Source organism: Scomber scombrus, chromosome 13, assembly GCF_963691925.1.
Source record: "Scomber scombrus chromosome 13, fScoSco1.1, whole genome shotgun sequence".
NCBI lineage: Eukaryota > Metazoa > Chordata > Actinopteri > Scombriformes > Scombridae > Scomber > Scomber scombrus.
The window spans coordinates 7,795,303-7,823,081 of record NC_084982.1 but is presented as its reverse complement, the minus strand read 5'-3'; the positions used below and the strand labels follow the sequence as shown (position 1 = coordinate 7,823,081).

General features: G+C 39.6%; 2 protein-coding genes across 6 annotated transcripts; one reads left to right on the top strand and one right to left on the bottom strand.

Moving 5' to 3' along the window:
- The first annotated feature begins 56 nt into the window (after positions 1-56).
- ccdc80 (coiled-coil domain containing 80) lies at positions 57-17,121 on the top strand. Of its 2 annotated transcripts, none has more exons than XM_062431822.1 (10): positions 57-1,645; positions 1,753-1,950; positions 3,080-3,504; positions 3,732-4,079; positions 5,216-5,372; positions 8,196-8,332; positions 9,553-9,704; positions 10,454-10,557; positions 15,492-15,575; positions 16,165-17,121. In XM_062431822.1, the coding sequence occupies exons 1-10, from the start codon at positions 961-963 to the stop codon at positions 16,485-16,487; spliced, it is 2,613 nt and encodes an 870-aa protein (XP_062287806.1). In that variant the 5' UTR covers positions 57-960; the 3' UTR covers positions 16,488-17,121. The 2 variants fall into 2 exon arrangements, with proteins under 2 accessions (XP_062287806.1, XP_062287805.1); XM_062431821.1 differs by having other exon boundaries at positions 58-1,645; positions 3,077-3,504.
- A 595-nt stretch (positions 17,122-17,716) lies between these two features.
- On the bottom strand, positions 17,717-24,447 carry slc35a5 (solute carrier family 35 member A5). Of its 4 annotated transcripts, none has more exons than XM_062431817.1 (10): positions 24,379-24,447; positions 23,335-23,494; positions 23,103-23,201; positions 22,878-23,011; positions 22,524-22,591; positions 21,859-22,047; positions 20,748-20,948; positions 20,519-20,646; positions 19,185-19,453; positions 17,717-18,668 (listed from the first exon to the last, which is right to left on the bottom strand). In XM_062431817.1, exons 2-10 carry the CDS (start codon positions 23,459-23,461, stop codon positions 18,600-18,602), a joined length of 1,284 nt encoding a protein of 427 aa, XP_062287801.1. In that variant the 5' UTR covers positions 23,462-23,494; positions 24,379-24,447; the 3' UTR covers positions 17,717-18,599. The 4 variants fall into 4 exon arrangements, with proteins under 4 accessions (XP_062287801.1, XP_062287803.1, XP_062287802.1 ...); XM_062431819.1 differs by having other exon boundaries at positions 23,335-23,491; positions 24,379-24,424; XM_062431818.1 differs by having other exon boundaries at positions 23,335-23,525; positions 24,379-24,411.
- Between the last annotated feature and the right edge of the window lie 3,332 nt (positions 24,448-27,779).

Genomic DNA, 27,779 nt, shown 5'->3' with positions numbered 1-27,779 from the left:
CGGTAATCTAGCCAGCAGGGGGGCAAAATGTTTCGATTTTTCTGACATATTTTGAAATGTACCGTATTGTGCAATGTTAACAATTTACTTTTAATTAGGTAATATGTTTGTGCTTCAGTGAATCGTAAAACCATATGAGCGCAGGGATAGAGAGTTTGGCAAAAAGGGATTTTGAAAGGGGTGTTGCAAGCTGAACTGGCAACCGACAGTCCCGGGGCAGGTCCTGCCATTGCGTCGCCAAGAGTCCGGAGGCTGAGGTTTGTGTGTGGACATTTCTGGGAAAGCCTCCACGGCTCCGTTTTGCCAAGGAGAACCTGGGAAGAAGCACGCGTTTTCCTCCACAGACTCGGCACAGGTTTCCAGCGCAGTTAAGAGTCAGCCTGCTCACATTTCTTGCTTTTTATCGGAGGCTCTTCCTTCTTGCACACAGAAGATCTCCTTACAGTGTGCTGGAAATAAATTAAAAAAAGCTCGAGGATTAATTGGATAGGTAAATAACTTATTAGAGTGAACGCGTAAGCGTCTATTTTGGAGATGTGACGTGGTCCAAAACTTTTCGCCGAAAGACTTCATTCATTTTGTCCTGGGGTTGAGGATTATTTTCAGAACTTTGGATGTTTGTGTAACAGAGATGCTATATACTCTTTATCTTCCTGGGATTATACTTGAAAACGGAAGTGGTCCGAGATGAAATTCTGGGTATAACTCCTTACGCACGACAAATTCTTCTCTTATTCGTAAAAAAAGAGCAGTGTGGTGGTTTTCGTGAGCAGAGGGCATGCTCTGAAACAGATCACTGGCAGACTATTATGTGTCCTGCACCTACTCTTGTCTTCATCTGGAATTAATTGATTAACAACTTCAATGCACTAAAGACGCGTAAGGATAACTGGTCCACCACTGGATCTTTTTATATTCCCTGGTGAGTGTTTAGATTACTTTATCTGACTTCTCGCCAGAATGTGGAGGGCTTTTGTACTCAGTTTAGCTCTGATTTATCTGCTGACCTGCACTGGCGACGCCGACAAACAGACTCACCTCAAGCGGGTGCAGTTGCACAGACGAGCAAGGATGGGACGTCCTCGGCTGGGCGCAACGGACAAGGGGCACCTCCACGGGCGTGTACACCCTGGATTTGGTTCGGCAATTTCTGTGCACAGCCACAAGACGGAGGGGGATATGCAGGCCGACGAGGGTACTCCAGTTTCAGGGACTATGCGGGGCAGGAGAGCAGGAGGTCAGGGTTTGGTGCCAAGGAGAATGGTGTCTGGACAGACTGGCATGCCCCGTCAGCCGGGCATGCTGCAGGATGAGGGCACACCAGGAGCGAGAGCCAGGGTCTCCCGGATGCACGGCGGTGCCGGGTCACCTAATCTGCTGGCGAGTTTTGCAGGGAAGAACCGGGTCCTTGTGATCTCGGCACCTCACGAATCAGAAGGCTATTACCGGATGATGATGACTCTATTGAAACCAGATGTGTACTGCGAGCTCGCCGAACGACACGTCCACCAGATTGTCATGTTTCACCAGGAGGGAGAGATGGGGGGCAAGGTGAGGAGGATCACCTCAGAGGGCAAAGTGATGGAGGAGCCTTTGGACACAGCACTGATCCCCAGACTCATGAGCTTCCTCAAACTGGAGAAGGGTAAGTGGTGCTTCCTGCAGGTGATGGAACTGATAACTGTGACACAGACACATCTGTACATGACAATGATAACATCCTTATCTGATCAGTGATGTGTTGACCTGCAGGTAAATTTGGAATGGTGCTGCTGAAGAAGACCCTGCAGGTGCAAGAGAGGTACCCCTACCCTGTGAGGTTGGAGGCCATGTATGAGGTGATTGACCAGTCGCCCATGAGGAAGCTGGAGAAGCTTCGCCAGAAAGGCTTCCTCCAGAAGTGTAAAGGAGCAGGTGTTGAGGGCCAAGTGGAGGAAGGTACACTCACAGGTGAGAAGGAAGAGCCTGTCTTACAATTAGTTAATACAAATGACCAAAAAAAGTTCTCTATCTGACCTCTGACGGTATATAGCCATGCAGATCATAGAGAAGACGATAATGGGCATAGAATGGATGGTGATATTAATAGGCCTAATGATAGAATTTAGTCTCCATTAAGACATATTGTAATTATAAATACTCTTTTATGTAATGAACATCTTATTGCATTTCTGCCATTTTCTCCTCTGCTTAAAAAACTCTCAAGTCTCTTAAAAGTCCTCCTCCCTACTCCTAACACCATAGGAGCTCTCCTAAGGGCTAAATGCTTTGTGAATTAATTTTATCTTTACCAGGATTTAGTCTTAACTGTAAGGGGAAACATAATAATTCTAAAAATGTTATTAGAATTTTATCACTAGGTTGTGTTGTACTATGAATCTTTATGAAAACACCCCGTCACTCACGATTCAATGGAGGTGAACACAATTTTCTTTGGCTATGAAAAATCACATTTTAAAAATTCTACACCAGATTCCTTTTCAGACACGGTAGTTTTTTCCCATTACTCAGCATAAACTGCAGAACATGCTGTAAATTCCAACGATAGTTCCCAATGAAAATTGTTGGCAGTGTGTTTTTGTGAATTATCCAGAGTTCAGTGCTTTGGAAAGACAGTTTGATATTGAAATTTATCATTCCATTTTTAATGCTTTGAGTTCCACAAACGAAATCCTTTTCACCTCCATTATATTAGAGTGGAGGCCGATTTCCCAGAAACAGATGTTGCTCAATCCTAAATAATTGGCATAGCTAGAAATTGGGATTTGGTTGTAGTGACCCTTTAAAATCGGGGTCAGAAACCTTACACAATGCCAGAAAGTAAGAGATTTTATGTGGTAGGTATTATGTGTTATTCAAATCAACATTGATTAAGTAAATTGGTATTGCTTAAAAAAATAAAATATACAATGATTGGAATTTTGACATTATAATACACAACAATATTAAAGTCAAACTACTCATAGAATAGGAACGTTTTCGAGGGGAAAATTTAACATACATGTTTGGTATGTCTGTGTGTGTGTGTGTGTGTGTGTGTGTGTGTGTGTGTGTGTGTGTGTGTGACTTTGGACAGTAGACACACCAGTAGAAAGAAAACCAGGCAAGAAGATCCTCAGAAAGCCCACACACGCCTCAACAACGACCACAGTTGCCACAACCACCACAACCAGAGCAACAACAACTACGACCAAAGCAACAACAACAACAACTCCCAAACCCACCACAAGACGAATCACCACTACTACCACCAGAAGACCAACTACCACCACCACCACCCAGGCACCAACCAGAGCCCACACCACAGCACTGTGGCTGCCAGCCCCCAGAACCACTGTTGATCCTTACTACTACAACCGCAGAGAGAGGGAGAGGTACCCAGCCAAAACAACCCCTGCTGGAGATAACCACACCAACAAGGACAACAGAGATCCACACAGCCGCAAGCTGGTACCTGCCACACGGAGGATCAAACCCACCAAGAGAAAGAATGGAGGAGAGAAGGTAAGTTGGTGGAATTGGATGTATGATTGAGTTTGGTTTGTGAACTTCTCTTGCTGTTACTTTCCTGTGTGGTAGAGGATTTATTTTTTTTGCCAAAGATTTATGTGAATCATAAAAACTAGGAGGGAAAACTAATGTTTGAAAAATGTGTGTCATGTCACATTAATCAATACTGAAATCAGAAATAGATTAACATAACAGTTAACAACTTATCTTTATTTGTGCAGGTGATGACTAATGAGTACGAGGACAAGTATGAGCCCAGCAAGCCAACAATCAGTGACCCCGAAGAGACGGAAACCTTCACCGACATCAGTCCCACCAAGAGGGTCAAGGGCAAACATGACAAGCATGACAAAAAGAAGAAAAAGAACGACAAAGCAGCTAAGAAAGCAGAGAGGAGAGGAGGGAAGGCTGGGAAGGAGGGGAAGAATGGGTTGAAGAAAAATGGAAAGAAGTTATCAAAGTACCCTGAGAAAGAGGACTACCCAAAGCCCACTAAAAAGCCAACGCCCCCTCCGAAGGGATCTCTGGCCTCCTTCCTGGACTACTTTGAGAATAGAAGGCGGCTGCTGGTGAGAGCATGACATAATTCTCACTGTTAATAAGAGGCTCACTCCCCCTCTCACCTAGCAAATCTCAGGTTTCAGGCTTCAGCTAGAGGGGATATTAGTGCTAAAATAGCTTCAATTATTTAAATGTATTCCCTTCTCTCAGCCATTTATAATTGTTGCACCATTCCTGCACCATTAAGTAAGACTAACAATTATTTTCATTATGTCTTAATGAGCTTGTTATTCTTTCAATTACTCAATTATTGCTTTTGTTCTATAAAAAGAAAGTAAATTGTAAAAATGCCCAATAGAATTACTTAAAAGTTGTTGTTTTGTCCAGTCGACTCTCCAAAATCTAAAGATATTCAGTTTACTGTCACATAAGACAAAGAATAGAACATTTTCTGTTGAACACCTCATTGAAGATTCATCGTTTCAGCTCTAAATAGTGTCTCCACCGACGGACTTCTCTTTCTGTTACATTATTAAAGTATCTTTTCACAGTAGGAGACATCAACTAGACCAGTAAGCAAGATAATTAAAGCACAGATCCAACACAATGTCTGGTAAAACCATTTTATTAATTCTTAATTGTAAATGATAAAACCGCCTATAGCTGTTGGCTTGTGATGGGGGTTTTGGACAAACCATCATCCTGCATCACTGAACAGTTGGAGATGTGGAGCAGAAATCAAAGAGGGGGAGTTTGTTTTCCAAAACAGAGCACTGGAAAGTTAGTTTAAAAGCCAGAAATTTCAACATCTGGATAAATAATCCATCGTTGATTGATATTTACTGGTCAACAGCTCTGTAAACCTCACTGCGCAATGAGACGTCAAATCATCCAGTTGTTTGGTTGCTTTAAAGTCACACTGAATTGGTGCAGTATATGTGTGGTTATAAAGTATGCGATGCAGAGCAGCCATCCAGCTTACTGACGGCTGCACAGCTGTGTGCTAACAGACTGTGTGTCTCTGTTTTGCAGTCAGTATAGATTCTTATCAAAGCAGTGCTGTGGACAGGCTGGGAAAATATGCCCCATCCTCCGCCTGCAGGTTAATGTAAACACCACCTCTGCAGTGCACTGTGTACGTGTGTATGTGTGCGGTTGTGTGTGTGTGTGTCTCACTGCGTGTAACTTCCCTCTCTTCCTCCAGCTGATTACATCCCCCAGTGAGGAGAACAGTATGTATGTTCAGCAGAGGGATGAGTACCTGGAGTCTGTGTGTGAAATGGCCATCAGAAAAGTCTCCATCATCACTATTTTTGGCTCCCTGACAAACTCCACCATGAAAATTGACCACTACCAACTGGGTAAGTAGTTCCCATATGCAGCGCCAGTACATGACTTCACTTTTCGAGTTTTCTTAACTCTTCCTACACATGATTGGGCAAATGCATCAGTCACTGGGCAGTCACTGGTGCCTGCAGTTGCTGAGTCATGAACCCACTTTGAATAGTTTTTCATCTCAGTGGATGTTTACCAGACTTGTAGGGAAAGTGTAGGTGGAGACATGCGCTGCAGTTTGGCTTTGCTTTACTTTGCTCTCCTGTTCTCAGACTGTAAAACTCACACATATACTAATGTGAAAACCTCAAACAGTTTTAAAATGTCTTAATATAACCACTAACCAATCATAAAATAGCAGAGTTTTGTAGTTTTCATAGCCATACACTAGATATCAGACTATAGTTGGGACTTCAATTAATATCCAGAAAGCTTTTAGGAGCTCCTACATTTGGTAAAGACGTTTGTTTTTGGTTTTCAAATACATTACTCATTCTTAGTTTTTATCTTAACCATATTCTGTTGTCTTCAATCTAAAATATTAAATTCAATCCCTGTAATTCACTGAAAGCAATCTGTTTTATTTAAAAAATATTATGTCTTCCTCTAAAAAAGCTGCAGATAAGTTTAACTGGACTATTCTCACACCAATTGCAGTTTTTTTGTTTATGGAAAAATGTGATTTTGAGGACATTTTTGCAGTGTTGCTCACACAAGTTTCATTCTCCCTTAATTTTTAGTACATTATGTGCCCCTATTTCTTTTCAAACTTAGTTAGGGGAAAATGTGAGTGTTCACAATATGCAGATGGAGGCCAAGAGAGGTGTCTCCTGCCACGTATGCTGTCCTGTCCTTTTTTGACCGTTCTTGCACGATGTCAACCTCGATGTTTTCAGCAGCGATCTCTGCTCTAAGTATATCATTTTGAATGTACTGTACACTGACTGCCAAAGCCACAGTATTGTATAGTACTCTATGCAGGTGATACTAAACTTTTGATTCCCACAATCCTGGCCTCTATGGTCAGAATTTATTTGGCATGTAATCTTATGGTTTTCTCGGTCTTAAAGTAACAGTATTTTTATATTACTCGAATAACTTTTTATATCGCTCTTTCATCACACTGTTTTTAGTGATGGAGCAGGTGTAGATAGGAGTGTTGGTCTACATATAAGATGACCTCAGCAGCTGTTAAAGAGCAGGAGTCTGCCTTGAAATATAATGTTCACACACACACACACACACACACACACACACACACACACACATTGAACTAAGTGCATCTATGACAGCATTTGAAAAACTCCCTTTTATTAAATTACTTACAGTTACTTGTTCAAAAGGAACAAAACCACGACTGTATGAGATGTGCTGTGTCATTTGTGCTTGGCAATCCCCCCTTATATTTTGAGACATTTTATAGCCGTCTCAAATCCTCGGCTTTGGTTAATGTGTGTTAACGTCAGGATAAGAAAACCCATTTCGTAAAACTTTATGAGTCTGTCACTCCTCATGACAACGAGGTTTTATCCAGACGGAATTTTGGAAAAAAGTTCTGAGGCGACGTCACCCGCCCCCACCCACCACTAGACGCTTACTCTTTTGTTCCACTCACCGGAATCAGTGTGTGTGTGTGTGTGTGTGTGTGTGTGTGTGTGTGTGTGTGTGTGAATGTGTGTTTGTTTGTGTAGGCGTGTATGTGTGTATGTGAGAGAGAGCATGTACTGTATACAAACAACTGGTTCTTTCAGCGTTGCCCCTCCCTCAGTTTAGGATGACCTCATAGTGTTCAAATTTTAAGTTGACTGGTCGGTCAAAAGAAGGTCTGTGGAACTTATTTGAGTTTGTTTGTTATATATCTGAATCAGCTGTCTCCAACATGTGTTGAGCTTTTCCTGATTTGATTGCTCATACACATCACACAGCAGGGAGTCAAACAACCACCAAAAAACACTGTTCTGTGGTCTGTGTGCGTGTTTGTGTGTGTGATCTGTACACATGCATGGAGGGAGTGGTGATTAAAGGCTTTTGCTTCGGCCAGTGTAAATGCCAGCTACAGTAAATTTCTAAGGCATCCAACCATGCCAGATCTCAGGGAATAAAAGCTGGTCTTTGTCAGGTTTGTCCCTGATTCACTCAGCATGTTTCCATTCTGCTCTTCACCAGTTCAGTGTCTTGTCAGACACTTTTTTCAAAGGAACATTGTTTTGAGCTCAGCAATGGAAAACACATTTACTCCTAAAGTTTCAGAGCCGAACACTCACATTGTGTTTGTGTTACTATGGTTTATTTGATAGGAAAACATATCGCTATTGCACATCGGTTGTCAAAAACATAAAGAAGTCTGACAGTTATACGACAGGCTTACAATTATGTAAGGGCTTTTATTTGTCAGATGTTACAGTTGACAGTCTCACAAAGGATAAGTGTTGGCAGATTTACATTTTTCACTTAAATTTCTTTGGCGCAAGATGTCAAAGCAAAGTCTGACAGAGAGATGCCAGAAGTTTTTATATCTCATATGGTTCAATGTTTTAGTTTCACATTTTTATGTTTTGTTAGTTTTTGGGGGAATTTTCACCTTTATTTAATAGCAAACAGGAAATGAGAGGAAAGATTGATGGATATGACATCCACCAAAGGTCGTCAGAGTGTAACTAAGGACACTGTAGTTTGGTGGTATTCACGTTAACCATTCAGCTGTCTTGATGCCCAGGCTTTACTGATTTTACTGAATATGCTGCGTAGTGCACCACATCTTTTTTCCCTCAAGAAACATTCAAAGAAGTGTGAATTAACACATGAAAATTATCTCACAGTATATAACCACTGTCTGTTCCTTTGTCTAGAGAATGATAAACCCATGAAGGGTCTTCGTCAGGAGGACCTGGTGAACCAGGATCTGATCACAGAGCTGAGGAAAGAGTTCAGCATGACGCACGATGACTTCTACATGGTCCTCACAGACACCGACATGAGGGTTAAGGTAAGGACTCATATTTCTAGAACAAGGCCAACAAAACCTGTCCATTTAGAAGTCTCCTCCTTTGTTTATAACCCCTGATGTGTCATTTGCAATCCTCAATGAGCGCTGGTCAGATGTTTAGAGAAGCACTCAGAAGACCCTCGTTGATTCATAAACTCTGGAAATGTCACTTGACCATATTATATTCACAAAGTATTTGCACTCAGGTGACCCTCATTCATTTTGGTTATTGTGAGACCAGACCAACCTTATTTGGGCAGGGGTTTCATGTTCAGCTTGGCCTCTAGGTCGTCTTAAAGACTTTCACAGTGCACAATCTGAACATTTTAATCACACTTTGCCTTTAAGGTTAAAACACTTTTTTTCTGCCGTGCTGCTTATTTCAATTCACTCTTATGAAGTATTTTTCTGCATCCTGTTGGACTCCACTCTATTTAAAGGTTCACCACGCATCTGTCCAACACGTTCACCTTCTCTTTCTCTTTGAAGGTAGTCTTTGCCCCTGGCCTATCCTTGTGCTGCTGACATACTGCCTTCACTAAAACACTGTTCTAATTCACACAACAGGACATTTGCCCAACAGCTGTGTGTGTGTGTGTGTGTGTGTGTGTGTGTGTGTGTGTGTGTGTGTGTGTGTGTGTGTGTGTGTGTACGTGCCAGGGTAAATCACCAGGTTGTTTTTGGATAGATTCATCAAAGAGGCTAGTGTTCACCCCTCTGCTGACAGAGGCAGAGACAGGGAAGTCTGTGAGCGTCAGAGGATGTGGGTGTGAGTATGAGACAGAGCGCAGTGGGGAGAGGTGCGAAAGAGTTGGGACAAGCTGTGCAGCAGATTCAGTGTGCCCTGAGGAAGGTGTGAGAGCGTGTATGTGGCCGGAATACATTTTATTGCATGTGTTAGATGTTAATACTGAGGTTGCTTTACATTTCGTGAATTAAATGCAATGTATGTTAACCGATGTGCCCTGCATGTACCCCTTCCCAGAAATTATTATCAAGAATGCTTGAGATGTGGTGAGGGCCACACTACATCTACAAACACGTTCCCAAATATCACTTTACTGGAAACAGTTCCATCACTGTTGGAAGCAGTGGAATTCTTTTTTCATATCCTCTGTGTAGGTTGTACCCGCAGACATTTATTCATTCTGTGGCTTCACCACATTTCACATCAGCCTTTGGGGATAGTGTGACTGGTTTTTGTCGGGTTCTTTTGTCAGCAATCCTATGAGGTTCCCATCGCCATGAAGGCTGTATTCAACTACATCGACACCTTCTCCTCCCGCATCCGAGAAATGGAGCAGCAGAAGAGAGATGGCGTTGAGTGTAAGAAAGAGGACAAACCGCGATCGTTGGAGAACTTCCTCTCCAGGTATGGTCGTTACTAAATAGTTTCAAATACATGAAGAAATGTATGTGGATACCCAAATTTTACACCTATGAATATTAATATGCTTGTATAAAAGCCTTGACTCTTCCTCTACTCTATTTTTACCACCTGACTTTGGAACCTGGTTGCAGGGATTTGCTCCCATTCAGCCAAAAGGGAATTTGTAGGGTTAGCCACTGATGTTGGCCAATAAAACGTGGTTTGCAGTCAGTGTCCACATATTTTGGCTTTATAGTGTATCTTATAACATACATAGCAAACAACTATAATGTCTTAGTTAAGTGTTTCTCAGAGGAAATATTGGGTGGTCCCATTAAGCTGTTTCCTCTTTCATCAAACATCTGCTCCTTTGCTCAATAATCAGCTGAACCGCAGTTCACTGCGTTTATACACAGCATTTGTCAGATTGTGGCAGCCTTTTTGTGTGTGTCCAACAGATATTTAAAGTTAACATAAACCCCTGCCATTCCTCAAGGCTGAATCACTGCAGTCACATATTTTCCCGAGATGTCTAAATAAGACAGGCTGTCTTTTGTTGCCATGGAGACCTGAATTTCAGCTCTGCAGTGTATAGATCTGGGAGGTTTTTGACCATAATTCGGGGGTTGTCACCCTCTGGCAGTAATGGCATTGGAATATGTTAGTGTACAAGCACAAATTTCTTGTACCAAGCTTTCACTGCTGCACCAAAGTGCCACTTAAATCCAGGCTAAAATGTTCTGTGATTGCAGGTTCCGCTGGAGACGTCGCTTGTTCATCATCTCCGCCCCCAATGATGAGGAGTGGGCCTATCAGCAGCAGCTCTACGCCCTGAACAGCCAGGCATGCAACCTGGGTGAGTTACCTGAAATGAACCTCATGTCACTCTTTAACTAACCTGTGAGTGGTGAATTAACCCCAGGTCAGGAAAGTCACTTTATAGGATCAGTTCACCAAAATAACAAAACAAAAAAAAATTAAATTTTTTTAGACATACATTCAGTTTTAATTGCAAAGGTTTTGAGACATGACATTACTGCTACTCTAATGTAATGGAGGTGCGTTTAACCTGCAATAACTTTTTTTTGGCAATTTGGGGGCTAGGGAAACCAACTGTGAATAATCCATAAAAAGGGTTAGGGATCAACTTTTAAGTTAATATGGCAAACTTGTTAGTGAACTTTTGCCTACACATCACCTTTACACATCAGCAGATATAGAGCAACATTAGAATTAATTTGGAGATGTGTTTCAGGAAACCTAGTGAATGTTGTCCAATATTCACTATCTGTTTGGTCCTCCCCCAGTTCCTGAGGGAAGTATTAGCTCTTTGGCTGCCTTGCTTCACTATTCAACAACTTGTCACTACAGCCGTTCTGTCTGCTGTTTAGTGCTGCTGTGACCAAATATGACACTATGACAATGGTGAGACTGAACCAAAACAATGAACATGTGAGCTAGAAAGTCAAAACAATGATTTAAAGGGGACGCATTATGTTCCTTTTCAGCTCTACACTATTACTCTGAGACTCCACTAGAGTAGAAAAGTCCTTATTTATCATACTGGCCCTTTATGCAGACCCTTAGTTCAACCTGTCTCTTAACAGGCAATCTCAGCTTCTGTCTCTTTAAAGGGCTGTCCACACTGAGAACAATAACCATAACTACGACCATAACAACAACAATGTGAATGTCCACATTAAGAACGATAACATCATGTAAACAGCGGTGTGAAGTACGCGCTGCTCGCTCCAGCTGTGTCTGCAACTCATTATTGATGAGCTGTTATAGCTGTACATTGTATGGAGAAATAAAAAGAAAACCAGAAGAGTTCAGAGGCGGATGCTGATTCATTGTGTTGATCAGAAGTATTTCCGACATGTTTCAGTATTTATAGACCAAACTGATCTGCAGCACATGTTGAAGCGCGGTGTGTAAAACCGCATTGCTGCAGCAGTGACACACGATGTGAGCACAGATCTGCTTACAAAGATCTGCTAACTTTGTTTTTTTACATTATAATAGAGAACAAAGTTCCAGCATCTTTGTAATGATAAGGACCTATCTTAAGAAATCACCTCTGGGTGTCATCCTGCTCCAATTTACAGCACATCAGTCCAGGCTGAGAGAGGAGCAAAGCCGTATTAAAATAAATAAATATGCTACATCAGTCATGAGAAGGATTTTGATTGGCTGTCAGTGTTTTTATAGTTGATCAAAACGCTCTGAAAGTGATCCTAATGATATCGTTCTCCTCTATCGTTATTGTTATAGTTGTGGTGTGGACTCCGCCACCCACATAAATTAGGACGATATTTGAAACTATATATTTATAGTTATCGTTCTCAGTGCCCTTAAGGCCCCTCTCCTGATAAGCCCACTCTGTTCTGATTGGCCAGCTATCCGGAAGCCTGCCTGCCATATCAGAGTCATGTTAAGTTACAACTGATGCAAACCACTATTTCCTGCTTTACTGCTTCATATTAATTGACTGTTAAATGATTAAATACGTTTTATTGTGAAGAATTTATATGAAATAAAATGTGTTTATCACCGGATTAATGAAGCTTTATTAGCCACGCTCTTCTTCAATAAAAATTTAGTTGACGAAACAACATATGGAGATCAGATGAGTTAGACGTAATTCAGGGAAAAATAGTACAAGCAGAAACAGCCACAGTGATGATGATGTTTGATGTAGAGCTGCAGATGACCGGCACACCTCCAACAGGCAAACTACCTATTTTTTACATTTACTTTGCCATGTTGTGTAATGGAAAACACTCAGAGCATGCCAGTTGATTTGAGTGTTCCTGGCTTGACTCGGCACAACTACCCCCAAAACAATGGAAACATGCCATAATGTTAGTGGAGCATGGCAGTGACTTGACAGCACTTGTGGGTGCGCTGTGCCTGGAGCAGATGACCATGTAAAGAAATCTGTCACGAGCCGACGTCAGCTTGTCTAGAAAGTAGAAAAAAACATTAGAAATCTAATATTCAGAGCAGTCTTAACACCTGAGCTTTTTGCTTAAAGTGATTACTTTTACATATGTTTAACTTATAATTTGAAGCTTCGGCCAGGCAGAATTGAGTGATTATGCTCTGTTGGTTGATCAGTACAGGCCAGCCCCCCTTGAACATTCATGTAGTCATGTGATCCATTGTTCATATACAAATATTGATTATAGGGACTGTGAAAAACTCAACAGCACTTGGCTTCACTTTTTTCAAAACGTTTAACCTTATAGGTAAAACTGAATAATAGGAGAATTATTAAATACTATAATCATAACAATACAATATTTTGTGCAAAAAATTAAATTGCCATCTCCTGCATTGTATTTGGATGATCTACCAATAAAGTGAAACTGTATACATTGCTATATACCACCACAGCCACGTTTGAAAATGTTGGTGTCATTTAAAGCAGCAATCTTGAAGGTCTCTGTTTTGTTCTATTTGGCGGCACCATATGGAGTTAACCAGTAATGTAACAGCGTCACTGTGTGATGTCACACTAGCCAGAGCTTATTGAAGAGTGAATCTGTTGCATTAGGCCCTCCCACGCTCCCTGGTGGTGGGTCACTAACTACGCCACTTGTGATTTGAATACATGGCGGGAAAGTAATCACAAATACACAGTTCATAATAATAATAACACATAATAATAAATGTAATACTACAAATACAAGAGGTTTTATCTGCAGGCCATAGTCTCAATCACTATTGTGTTTCCTCATTTGGGTGATAGATAGTGACTTAACACACATTTATTTTATAACTTTTAAATTGCCTTTCATTTTGTGTGGCCTCTTTGCTGATAAGTGGTAATTCCATCAACATGGCCAGTTGTATGCTTCTCTTTTCTTTCCTTTCTGTGTGAGCTCAGCCAGAGTGGCTCTGTCTGCTCATGCTGACTACTCCCTCTGTGCTCCAAACAATTTCCTGTTGCTGCAGCCAGGAACAAACAAACAAACAACAACAACAAAAGGCTTCTCTTCCTTAGAAAGACCTACCTGAAGGAGCAAGCATAAAATCCTTCATTAAGTGACCATAGATTGATTCCTCTTTGTGTTCTATTATTTCAGGTTAGTAGAATGGATGTTAAGTGGTATGAAAATGTCTTCAATACAGTACAACAGTGTGAGCAAAATCAATCTTTTTAATCTTCCTAGTCATTCTCCTTTGTACTTTTCAACTAAATACAGATTGTTTCATGGTGACCTTAAATGTACCCAAGCATGTGTCCTGACACTGCCTGCCAAAGTATTAGTCAGACCACTTCTGAATATATTAATCACATGGAGAAGTTGATTACAAGGGATGTGTCAGTTTGTTGCATGCCTCCAGATATGATCAGCACATGTCTATGTTTGTGCATACTGCGTGTGTGTGTGTGTGTGTGTGTGTGTATGTGTGTGTTTGTGTGCACGTGTGTGCAGAGGGATCCCAGATGACAGAACTGGCAAGAGATTCTTCTCTTCTGTCTGGGGCTAACAAGCCCTTTTTGCCTCACTGACAACAGCCCATTTTGGCCTGCCAGTTAGCCAGCTTTTCCATAGTTATTTAAATATTATTACTGTATATTTTAAAAAGAGAATTTTATCTAAACTTACAAATCTCAGAAACTTGTATCTGACATATTTATGTAAGATAAATGAAAATTTAAATAGCCCCCTCTTCGTAAAACCAAATAAATGCTGTCATCAAAAGCCACTCCCCTACTTGAACCTCAAGCTCCAGTTTTGTTTCTGTGAATTCTTGAGTTCTTTTCCCAGAGCTTCTTTCTCATTATGCTTACTATAGTCAGGAACACAGATGTATTTGTCACGTTTATGACTTTGACTCTTGTACTGACTACAGTTCAAAAAGAAATGACCACAGATTACACTAAATTCAAGTCTTTTATTGGTGCAAAATATGACTGCCGGCTGGAAAATTTAAAGAGGAAGTTGTAACCAAAGGGTTTATTAATGGTTAGGGAACTTTGAGGTTGCAAAGTTGTAAAAAAAAAAAAATCCCTTTGACTTTTGTGTGTTCAGCCTCCTCTTACCTAACCAGTTTTTTTTTTCTTTACTGAACTTTTAGTTCATGGGTTTCTCTTTCTTGTTTCTTTAGTACAAACCATCAAATTTGCATTTAATCTCAGAATATCAATAATTCAATGTCATTATTCATGGTTTATTACCGAGCTATAAAGCATCAGGAAATTACTAATCAACCATTTACAAAGCCTTTTATATTAGCTTACACAGTACGTCTACAGTAACATAACATCTGTTTATCATATGAGTGAGTCAGGTGACTGGGAAAAAATCATGTCTTGCTTATCAGCAGACCTAAACCAAGTCTCTGAGGATCTTTTTCCCCTTCATGTGTTGCTCTTGGCTGGGTTGGCCCTCAGGGTTGTTCCCTCCCTCCCTGTCCCAGAAAAGGCCTGTCCTGCTGACTGGGCTGAAGGCCTGAGAGGTTTGATCCTTGTATCCAGCACTTGGCTTTCACCAAGTAAAGCCAACATTCTCCTATGTTTAATGCTTTTTGGCCGAGCTCACCGGACCACCACATTCTCCCTTTATCTAAAAACCACTGCTTGTGATGGTTCCAATGATCAACAGCCACAGAGGAATCAGTCTAAGCAGAGGGACTAATGAATAAGAAACAGTTGGTCAGCATGTTGCAAATATGGAAATGTTGTTTGAAATCTGACTTTTTCTGGTATTTTTCTAAGATATTTCCTTTACTCTGATGTGTGTTATAATTCTGGTTTCTGTTGCCATGGTGACATAGGTCTGAGGCACATCGCCATTCTGAAGTTGGTCGGTACGGAGATAGTGGATATGGGCGGAGTGTTGGAACTCTATCCTATCAATGGTAAGAACTTTCTTATATAAAATTATATATATAGTAGTACGTGTTTATCTAGCTGCCATAACCATGCCTACAGTTTACTTTCCTTTCAAAGCACTTTTTTCCCCCACAAACTACAAGCCAAAAATCTTACCCCAGATCTCCCTTCCTTACCCAAAACCAGAATCCTAATCAATCCAGAAATAGCCCTGCACAAGCAAGTGTTTCTGTATCGAGCATTATTCCACCATATGGTAAAGAGAATCTGAGTTTTAAGGTCCAGGTACTATCCCACCATGTCCCCATAGGAACCTCAAAGTTGAATTACTAACAGGCACAGTCTCCACACAGCGTTACAGCCGCATAACCATGTGTGCTTCTTTGACAGGGGACTCTTCATCAAACTTTATTTGGAGAAAAAAGACAAAGGAGTTATGCAAGACTGTAAAAATTAGAACTGTTTCCAGTGGGCTTAAGTTGTTTAGGTTTCTGCTTTTGGCATTTGAGCTCAGCAAGTGGGGGTACAGTAAATGTCAAACAATTTTGCAAAGAAAAACATGGCTGCATTTTTCTGCTGTGAAAGTTGTCTTAAATACTTCATTCCTCCATTCAGGGAGTGCTACAGTGGAGCGTGAGGGGCTATCAGCCAACCTGGTGAAGGACATGAGGAATTACTTCCAGATCAGCCCAGAGTACTTCTCCATGCTGCTGGTCGGGAAAGACGGCAACGTTAAGTCCTGGTACCCTTCACCCATGTGGTCCATGGCTATCATCTATGACCTGGTAGACTCTATGCAGCTACGTAGACAGGAGATGGCCATCCAGCAGTCACTTGGCATGCGCTGCCCTGAGGATGAGTACGGCGGCTATGGCTACCATCAACATGGTTACGAACACGGTTACCAAGACGGCTATCACCAAGGCTACGGCTACTAATGGGTGTATGGGTGCGTGCTTACCATGGATGCACAACCTAACTCCTTCCTCTTGCCTTGCAGCAGGTGCTTGGCGCTATCAGTCCTCCTCCTTTGAACCATAACCTTTGTTTCATCTTTCCTACCCATCCTCCACCAGGCAGTTGACTCAGATGAAGTGAGGTTCTTGAATGTTTTGTAGCACTTAGTGGAAGCCTCAAAACTGTTGCTTTCACCTATCCAGTTCTTTAATATATAGCATAGTATGCTGCAAGTAACGGTCATTTGCAAGAGGCTTTAATCAGAGCTGGTCAGTCAGTAAATGTGTAGAGGAGCCTGGAGGTTCAGGGATCAGTTGTGTATTTAGTTTTTGTTGGGTTTTTTTGCAGTTCAAACTTCAAACAAACAGTGTTTTGCACATTATAGTATCTGTCTCCTTCACTTGCCTTCCAGTTCATCTTCATGTTATCAGCACAGATCTTTTTTTGTAGATAATGGGCTAAAATAAGACATATATGTATTTATTGGACATCTGTTGCATTTCAGGTACAGTTATCGATTATTTTATGAGAAGAAGCTGTCACATTATTGCTCTTTTGTAAAGTGTCTTATTTATACTCTATTGTGCTATATGACAAATAAACATTTGTTTAATACCAGTATTTGTCTTTGAGTTGCTTTCAAAACTCGCAGTTTGACTGTAAACCCACTCTTAGAATTATTTGAGCAACATTGCCTCCTAGTGGCCTAATAAGATAATACATGGAAATACTTCGCTCAACAGTACATTTCAGTGACCATTTAATAATGAGGACCACTCTTTTGTGTTTGAAGCATATGGGTTGTACTACGAAACAAATAAAACATAAGTGGCTTTCACTTTTAACCTATTAAACCTCATTCACTCGTGAAGTCAAGCATTGGTGAAATCCACTGACCTTGATGTGTCTTGTTTCCAAATTCAGTTCAAATGGGCATTAAATGATGCACATGAAATCTAGACATGTTTCATTTGATGCAATGATGTAGCTACCCTTAGATATTTACATTGTATTTAACATTTTCAGTTGTCATCCCTCAACCATTCTTTTTTCTCCCCTTTTGTGTTCTCTCAGGTTTCCAAACATTACTGTACCTTTAATCACATCTATTTTCCCCTTCACAGTTCAGCCTCTTCTCCTAATGCTATTGTTTCATGTGATCTAAAATAAACTAATAAATAAATGTCACTTTTATTTGGACAAAATTAAACCAGTTTAATTGCAGTTTATTTCAGAGCAACTTTTAGCATTCATACATGTTAACATTTTATGGCACAAAAAAAACACAAATACTGTATATTCCATCTTATTTCACAGTTGTAATGACATATGACAAAAAGCATATATTCAAGGCCAAGTAAGGAAACCGAGAGCCAGTTTGTTGTGCTTTCAGACAGTCACACTAAAGTGGCCTTGTCTATGTTTATACTTATAGTTCTGGTTCAGGTGTAAGAAAAAAAGAAAATGGAAGAAAAAAAATGGAGTCAACACTTGTTTGTGTACATTTCTGGTGATGTAGTTCCATGGTCATTTTTGAAGCTTAATGGATTTGTGCTGTATTGTGTTGCTGAATTGTAATTGTTTAAAAGTAGTCAAAGATGACCAAAGAGTTGAATCACCAGTTCTTTTACATAATACCAACAACGATTAAAAGAGTGTATTGCGTGATACAGTCATTACATTGGCTGAAATGTGGCTGCTGGTCATTAAACTTATCCAACCACCTTCCAACAGTCAAACAGCTGCACGTGTAACATTAATCATAAGAGGAAATAAACCGAAGCCCTTAATGATCCCGAACGGCAAATACCGTGATACAATAATTTCCCAGCACATGACAGAACTTTTTATACAAACAGGCACATTTCAAAATATACACAAAAGCCTTGGTTGTTTTTTTTTCAGTCATGAGGAAAGTGCAAACATGCCTGACAGAGTTCATTTTCTTGCTGATGATCGTTCAAATAAATGCTTTGACAGAACGAGTGTGCTGACAATCCTGCATCCAGGAGTACAAGTCTATTGAGAAGCTTAATAGTAAGCAGCAGTGAAGCAGAAAATCTTATGTTTTGTAGTAGAAGCGTAAGTCTGCACTACAAAGACTCTTCATCCGATTCACTGTCTGTGTTTGGCTTTGTAAGGAGCTCCAGCTCTTCGCCATCCTACAACAAGAAGGAAAACAAATAAAAAACATTGGTGGAATCCAGTGGAAAAAGGTGCGTCTTACAATAATACCTAGTGGGGGAAATACCTTGCATATCAGAGCAGCAGCTGTTAAATAGTGACATGTTTTTATTAATGCTCTGAGCACTGAAAACTACCACAAAGTCCTGCTAACTCCACAATAGTGTCCTCATAATTCCCCATAGAGAATCATTCAGTAATTGCTTCCTCTTTCAAAATCCAATAGACTACATTGACTAAATGAAATTACATGAGGTAAGGTCCCAGCATGAGCATGAATGCTGTTTTCATAGCAGGGAATCAGGTTTCTCTCCCCATTGAAGAAATTACATTACAGAGAAATGAGAGCCAAGTTTCCTACTTGGTATGTGTGTGGGAGTACAGGAAGGGGCTTTACATGGGGTTAGCTGAATGACGCAGTGTTGGAAAAGGAGTGTGTGGGTTTGTGTACGCGACTAGTTAAGATCTGCGGTTTTTGTGGTGTGCTCCCTCACCCCTCTGGACCTCTCGAACACCTCTCCGTTGATGACTCGCAGTTTTTCCTGCTGAAGGCTGTATTCCAGGTCCTTTGGCCGGCTGGCGTTGTAGATAAAGATGGCGAGCAGGACGATTGGAGCCTGGAGGAAGAAGTCCAGGGAGGGGTGGAAGTCGAAGAGGAAGAGGGAGAGGGTGGTAACCAGAACAGTGGTGATCTGGCCCGTCAGCACGTGAAACATGTTGTCTCTGAATTTTAAGATGAAGGCCACAGCTAATCCGAGAGCAGCTATGGAGAGAGACAGAAGAAAGAGTTTGAGTTTTTCAAAAGTATACTGTATATACACTGCAGCTATTATAAGGCTGTCCTCATCATATAAACAGAACACATACTGTAAGCATTTTTGATACAAATCCTTTACGTTTTTACAAGAATTGTGACCAAGATATAAACAAGCTGGACATTTTACAGCTGGAAAATAATCTCATCTCTAAGGAAGAAACTCTTTCTGAATTGTTAATTTTTTAATTTTTTAAACTCTCTGCACACTTAAATATGTGACAGGTGCATCGGAGGATAGCAAGACTCCCACACGCTGCCTCACTTCCTGCTGGAATATTTCATGCCAATTATTCAAATCTTTAGTACTTTTGAGCTTAATTTGCATTTTGTCATTTTCTATTCATGATCTTTGGATAGTTTCGGGCAATATGGATGGATAATATTTGATGTAGAATAACATTGTGATTTATGATTCTTTATTATATTTCTTTCATTTTCTAGTTTTTGCTACAGTACGTTTTCTTAACTTAATAGCCTAGATGATGTTTGTCATGCTCTGATCATCAGTTTGACTGATTTCTGTGGTCCTCCGATGAGATGATCAAGGCAGCTTCTATGTATGTATATATGAAAGTGTTATTATTCTTGCCCATATACCTGACAAAGGTGGGGCACACTAAAAAGTTGTAAACTAATAAATATTCCAGCAGTATGCAAAACAGTGTGCAGGAGTTTTTATTGGAGTTTTATTGTTACTTTTGGCATATTTGGGTTATTTTTTTGTTCAGCTGGCATTTGTATATGCTGATATTAATATATCTATATATGTATCAGCCTATATATATCATTGTTATATCATGGGGAAAAGTCTTGGGCAGGTGGTTTGGGTGGAAAGACAGTCCAGGTTGGTTTCTTGTTACTATGTAGGTCATCATTCTTTATCAAAAAACATGATCATGATCTTTCTCTAACCCTCAGTGGGTAGTTTCAGATGCTAAGACTGAACAATAGAAGGATCAAGTACGAAAACAAATCAGCTCTTTAGGAAAACATAAGGAACTGTTAACTCACCAGTGACCAGCACCAGACCCAGGGAGTAGACGTTATGTCCGTGGAGGAGGCCACAGTGGACGGTGAGGCCTCGTGCCTCGCTTCCAAGCCCAAGCGTCATACTATTAAATATCACGCCAAAGGCATACCTACAACACCATGCAGCAAAGGAACCCAGATTAGAAGGGGAGACTGCAAATTCATGCTGTGTCTGTCTTATTACTTATTTCATGAGCAAGCAGCTGCTCACAGTTTACTGTTCTGAATGAAGATACTCTCAGTGAGTTGGTCTCCTTCTTTGAGGATCTTCTCATTGTAGATGTTAGCCATGGCCGATATGAAGCACTGAAGGAAGAGCAGGATGTGACCCACACCCAGAGATCGAAGCTTTTGTACTACAGTGTTCCTCCATGCCTGCCCGGGTAGAGACGACACCCACGATTCACTGGCGCTAAGGAGGGAGCAAACATTCTATATGAACAAAAGTAAATAATACAATAAACCTGACTGACAAGAAAGGAATGGCTGTTTTCAAAAGGCTACGCTGTGTGTAATGTGCGGTTGTTATCAGCCTCAGGTGAGAATTGCAACCTCAGCAGAATGTTTCTTTATATGTTTCCAGTGATCTAATAATCTAATGATTATTTCCATCTATTAACCTTCAAATTATTTTCTATATTAATTGATTAGTTTTTGCTCAATTAAATCATAATATAGTTTAAAAAATTCACACATCACAGCCCATGTTTACATCCAACCAACAGTCCTAAGTTCAAAGATGGATTTACTATCAAATGTGACAAGTAGCAGCAACTCTTCATATTTAAGAAGATGAAATCATTATATTCATGGCATTTTCTCTGAAAAGTGATTTGAATAGACTAACAGAAAATTATTCAGCAACTATTTTGATAATCCATTATTCATTAACGTACATTTTTAATCAAACATGGCAAATAATTGCTGCTTTTCATGCCTTACATTAGAATTGAATTTATTGTGAGTGAATTGAATATCATTTGGAGATTTGAACTGTTGGTCAGACAAACAACACATTTGATGAGGTCACCTTTAGCTCTAGAAAATTGTGGTGGGTTGTTCTCACAATTTTGTGATGTTTTATAGACCAGTCGATTAATAGATAGTGAAAATAATCATTAGTTGCAGTATGTTAATCAGCTAAGCCTTTTGCTTCTGAAACAATGTCCTCTTCTGCTGTGAAACACACAAGTCTCACTGGAGATTAACTACTATATTAAACCCTGATACATAGACTTGTAGATACTTTGGTTAAGGATTCTTTACTAACTTCTCTTTATTCATCACTTATTAATGTATTCCTGTGTTCATCATCATGTTACCTGCTGTTCCTCATCTGATCCAGGAGCTGTGTGTACAACAGGCAGGAGTTGGAGGGGGTGGAGAGGGGGTTAGAGTGGAGACCTGGCACAGCTATGGAGTGTTGGCTGCCCCCTGATCCTGTCGTCAAGGAAACGATGGACAGGAAGAGGATAACTAACGCTGCCCACTGAACCCAAGACAAGCGCCTCCTGAAGAATGGATGGAAGAAACACATATCAAAATTTTATCTGCGGTTGAAATGGAAATCTCAAGGTTTCCAAAAGTATCAATAAGTTGAATTCCATGTTTTAAGTGAATTAAATGATGAAGAATGTCTCATTTGAATTGGAAATAAAGCATTAATAATAAGTGCTTTGAGTATTTTACTTAACTTTAATGTGATTTTGCTTTTGTGAAGCACCTAAATAAGTGCGTACAATGTCCTACAGTGTAGACAATTTTCACTTTGAAGCTACTGAAAGAAAAAGTGTTTCTAAAACTTAAAACTTTTCATCTAATCAGTCCATAAAAAGCAAATGGTGATGGAAAAGCAACAGCGTGGACATAACAAATAAGATAAACTGTATCAACAGATGCTCTATCATCTGCTATCATGGTCATGAAAACATACACGCTATCGTGTTGAAGAACAGAACATTACAGAGCTGTTGAACGAGTCGCTTACTTCAGAACAATTCTGAAGAGTACAGCTGTGGTCAGGATGACAAAGTTGGAGAACAGCACTGCCATGGCCTGGGGACAAGACGGAGGAAAGAGGGCTTAGAGATAAAACAGCAGATTGATAGCAGAACATAATAACTGCATTAAACACAGAGTCTTTGGGCAGACTGGTAAAATGAAGGAAAAAATAGATTTAGACATGTTTTCTCTTTCTTTCAAAAAAAGGTGTAGTAAACAGCATGTTGAATAACAGGAAATCAATGCAACAGAAGTTCCCTCAGAGGACTAAATGCAAAGTTAACACACAATATATATCCCTATGATAGAGGGTTTACAATATAATTAATTATTAACTAACAGGCTGCAAGTAGGTCATGACATAGAAGATGATGAGGTTGTCGACAAAGTAGAGGAAAGCAGGGACAGCCCACTTCAGGGAAGTGAGCAGGGAAGAGGTGGAGGAGCACCCCAGATCTCTGCATGATCGTCCCTCTGTAGAAACAAACAAAAAGAGCGAATAAACATACATTACTATCAAACACGCAAACACAGCAAGACAGCCAGCTGCGAATCCAACATTTACCTCGGACTATGACCCTGAATGACATAACCAGACAGAAGAGCAGTTTGAGAAGCTCGGCAAGTAGATTGACAGATGCAGGCAGGAAGTCATACTTGTTCTCTGTATATTGGCAGCAAACAAAGAGACACGGTCAACAACGCTTCAGTGAAAAACATTAAAACCTTATAACATCAAATCTTTTTATCTCTCTGTGGTAAACATAAAAAGTAATATCTGTTGTATTGTCAGTCACCAGCATTGGCAGAGAATTTGAGCAGCAGGATACGACTGGTCCCCAAAGTTACAAAGCCCAAGCCCAGAGCCAGAGTGTAGGCCGACGAGCGGGAGCACAGCCTGGGGCAGGAATGGCAACACACCATGGCTGCGACTGGAAGTGGATGCAGTCAAACCTGCTGGAACAAATTACAAACACAGACACACAGCCTGTTGGAACAATATTGCTGGTATCAGACTGGTGCTCAGTATCTATAGTAACTTGAATTTCGGTTTCAATGACAGCAAGCAAAACTGTGAAATCAATTTAAGTTTACTTAACAACGTTAAGATTCCCCTCCATTAAAATTTGCACTCAATCACATGAACAAGCAGCTGTTAGGGAATATACTGTAAAGTAGTGTTAAGTGAGGTAAATATGGGGCTGTGAAAACAACAGTGCATGGTCATGTGGCTACAAAATAACCTGGATTATACTGTATAAACTGTAGAGGAATGAGATGGACATTTTATAACTGGATTTTCATTGTTGAGTGAACGTTTCCCCTTTTTCTCTCTCAGAAACAAGCTCATCAAGAGCAGTCAATATCTCAACAGTCTCAGTCATGGGGTTTCAATAGCTGTTACTTCCTTTAAAGCCGATCACTGCATATTAACAGATCATTCATGAAACCCTGTTTATTTGGCCTCATAATTGGAAACTTAATTGCCATAATCACACAGATACAAACATGGAAAACATTAAAGCTCCCAGAGACTGACAGTTCTTCTCTATCAATAAAGAAAAGTAACGAATTACTTTCACAACCTATTCAAGCTGTGGCTCTGTGCTGGGTTACTATGATATTAAAAGAAAGGTGAATTAACGTTAATGAACCAAACGAGCAACAAAGTCGATTAGCTCCGAGCTAGCCTCACCTGCAATACCAGAGGCGTCATGTTTCTGCAAATAAACACCCCGAATAAAACAACGTGTGTGTTCTTTTAAATATCCGGACATTTACTACTAAAGGTACCGCCGGAAAAAAAGATTAGAAAATGAATTAATCTTAATGAGACTTACTTGTTATTTTTCTCTTTACCAAAACATGACTGAAGCATCGTATGGACTCTATCAGCCCTTCCTGGTTATCTGCGCAGGCGCACTGTCACAGGTGCCCCGCCGTTTTGACGTCACTCTGTATCTATGTAATGTGTCAGAGTGTTTTTACAGACTGTATGTGAAGAATCACTTTAACATGGCGTTAACATAGTTTTTCTTTTAAACTTACTAATAGTAAACTAATTGTGTTTGGTCATCTTGTGTTTTAGTGGTGAAAAAATACATTAGGCTATAAACCAATACAATGTGAAAGGCTCATAGTGATAAATCCACAAATTACTATCCCTTTCTTTAGTTCCCCAGTTCAGATGAAGCATTGTTTGTTTGTTTTCAGGTCCTTTTTTTGGCAGCCTAGAAATGTACCTTTTTTGGTTCTCTTTTTACTCTTATCAGCATTGTTTTCAGCTGCTTTCAGAAAAAAACATAAAGTTGAGACCAAAACATAGCCTAGCTTACAGGAGAGTGAATATTAACACTTCAAAATGAATATGAGTTAGACAAATTCAAACTTTCTGAAAACCAGAAGTTTAATATTAGGCAAATTACAGTATTTGTTAATTCTTTTTAAAACAATGAAGAATCATTGTGTCTATTATGACTCTTAAGTACATCTCTGCTCATCCCCAGCGCTCTGCATTACTGGCCATGTTAATTCTTCCTATTCTCCAGACCAGACCTGCCATTCTCAAGCTGTCCACCAGATGCCCTCAGACTATCCCACACCTCCCTTTCTATCCATACCCCTGTTCCTGCTGTGTCTGTGGTTTCCATCTTTTTGCTGGTTAATTCCATTCCTGTCTAGCCCCTTTGTACTGGTTAACATTTTTTGGACTGCTTCCTTTGAAGCCTGCATTTTTTGAGTTTGTATTAAATGATCTTCTCATTTCACCTGCTTGCCTCAAGAGTCTGCACTTGGGTTCACCTACTCTTATAACATAAGGCAGAATGGGTCATGTCAATTTGTCTATAAATTCTTGTGGAAAGCAACTTTAAGTGACACTGTACTTTAATTTTACATGTATTGCTATACTGTAGGTGAAGACATATCTACAAGTCATATGAGTTTATCAAATGTGATGGCATGCTACATGCTATTGAGCTACTCCTCAGTATTATGTGAAATAAGTTAAAAATGGATTTACATAAACTACAACATTAAAAACATGTTAATATATTAATAAAATTAGTAAAAATAAATAAAGGGCTGAGGAAATTGTAGGTACAAACGGGTGTGGTGCTTTAAAAACAAAATAATTTGTTGTATTTCACTGATAATAGGAAATATGTCTACTCTTGGTACAAGTAAGGAGTACTTCTGTTGAATTTCAGGAAAGCTGCAGATAAAGCATGTACGACTCCAAATTCTTGAAGGAGAGGTATGCTTAAATGTTGCAACTGTTGCCAGATTTTTTAAAAAAGATAGTAGTTGTTTTTGGCAAGTGCAGTTATTAATACAGGCTATTAACAAATAAAATGTGAACGGTTTCATTTATAGTGACAAACCCACACATATCCATCACCCATATCTTCAGTCCCTAAGTTCAGACAAAAGTACTGTTTTTTAATGAGTTAGTTTGTTTGTCAGTTTTCAGGTCATTTTTGGCTTTACTGACCCAAAATGTACCTTTCTGGTTCTCTCTCTTTATTCTCATCAGTGTCATTTTCAGCTGCAGCTGTTCCAGAGTTCAAAACAGAAGACTGAATGTTAAGAATTGAAAATGAATGTGACAAGTTGCATTCAAGCAAGGCAGAAACAAGACTCCTAATGATCTGATTTGCTCCATGTCTGCCCAAAGTGTGAACAGGCAACAGTCTGTAAACACATTCTTGTGATTACAGCTTGTTCCACTAAATCAATTACATTTCACTGATAACAAGGAAGATATCAGTAAGGTATCCTTCTGTTGAATTTCAGATGAGCTGCAAATGGATGCTTTAAAAACAAAATAATTTGTTGTATTTCACTGATAACAGGAAATATGTATAAATATCACTCTTGGTACCAGTAAGGAGTACTTCTGTTGAATTCCAAGTGAGCTGCAGATAAAGCTTTCAACTCCTGCATAAAGGGAAAACTGAAAACTGCAATAATTGAGGCAATACAACAATATACAACAGACTCCAAATTCTTAAAAGAGAGGTATGCTTAAATGTTGCAACTGTTGCTAGATTAGTTTACCACTGTTATTGGTAAGAAAGTAGTAAGTGGGCTACTTATAAATGACACAAGTGACTATCTGTCGGTCTGTCTTTGCGGTCAATGACTTTTAGTTGTGTCTGGGTTGTTGTACATGTTGAACTGTGGAGAAGGATATTTTGCTCCCATGTATGCTGAGTGTACAGTATACTGTGATCGTGACAAGAGTGAATTAGCATTATGAGAAGCAGCAGTACAGTAAATCATTCAGGGACAAAATATATAATATTACAATTACATGGAAAGAATTGAATGACATCATTAAAAATTGAACTAGAAAAACAGGATACCCAAATCATTTCCTGACAACTACTAATGACATGGATTTAGCTGTAGATTAACTTAATTACTTTTTTTTCTCAATATTGGTTTGGCTAAGCAGATTGCAAATATTTTTAGTACAGATGATGTGGAGAGTAAATAAATCCATGTTCATAAGGGGAACAGAAAATATTGACAATGTTAAAACATTTAAAAATAAGAAGTATACAGACTATATCACTTTACAAACTGGTCTAAGTCCAAGCAAAAAAACCCAAACAAACAGCTAAAATCATACTTATTACAGACCTGTTTCTTTCACAATTCTCTAAAATACCAGGAGGAAAAATCTGTAAAAGATTGGAAGACAAAAACATAATGTACGGAGTGAACAGTAATATGGGTTTAGATCTATCAGGGCAACTTTGGGTAAACTCATGGAATTAGTGGATGAAATATAAACTGCCATAGAAAATAAAGAATATGTAGTGGGAGTTTTATGGATCTCAAAAAAAGCATTTGATACAGTTGGCTATGACTTATTATTGAGTAAATTACACATTTCAAGGTGCATGGAGAAGGGGAAAAAAGTCTGAAGAAAGTCAAAGCTCTCTTCTAAAAAAAATTACAAAGATATGGAATTAGAGGGGAAGCTCTCTCAGTTAAGCACTTACTTGGATAATGTTTATCAATATGTGCAAATGAATAACTCACAACTACTGAAGGTTACTTGTTGGATTCCCCAGGGTTTAGTGTTGGGAACATTGTTGTTTATTTTCTACATATTTGTACACCCTTACATGTAAATGACATATGTGAGGTTTCCAAAATATTATAAACTATATCATTTGCATCTTGTGTAAATGTATTTTGTTTTGGTAAGAATCTGGAACAACCTTTGGAT

What these genes read in the sequence shown, in the direction of transcription:
- ccdc80 (XM_062431821.1), top strand. Translation starts at nt 961, where the DNA reads ATGTGGAGGGCTTTTGTACTCAGTTTAGCTCTGATTTATCTGCTGACC. An exon ending in GGAGGAAGGTACACTCACAG is followed by an intron (nt 1,951 to 3,076) that starts GTGAGAAGGAAG and finishes GACTTTGGACAG; the next exon opens with TAGACACACCAGTAGAAAGA. An exon ending in CAGCCAGGCATGCAACCTGG is followed by an intron (nt 10,558 to 15,491) that starts GTGAGTTACCTG and finishes ATGGTGACATAG; the next exon opens with GTCTGAGGCACATCGCCATT.
- slc35a5 (XM_062431817.1), bottom strand. Translation starts at nt 23,461, where the DNA reads ATGGTGTGTTGCCATTCCTGCCCCAGGCTGTGCTCCCGCTCGTCGGCC. An exon ending in GATCAGATGAGGAACAGCAG is followed by an intron (nt 20,949 to 21,858) that starts GTAACATGATGA and finishes CTCCCTCCTTAG; the next exon opens with CGCCAGTGAATCGTGGGTGT. An exon ending in TTCATTCAGAACAGTAAACT is followed by an intron (nt 20,647 to 20,747) that starts GTGAGCAGCTGC and finishes ATGGTGTTGTAG; the next exon opens with GTATGCCTTTGGCGTGATAT.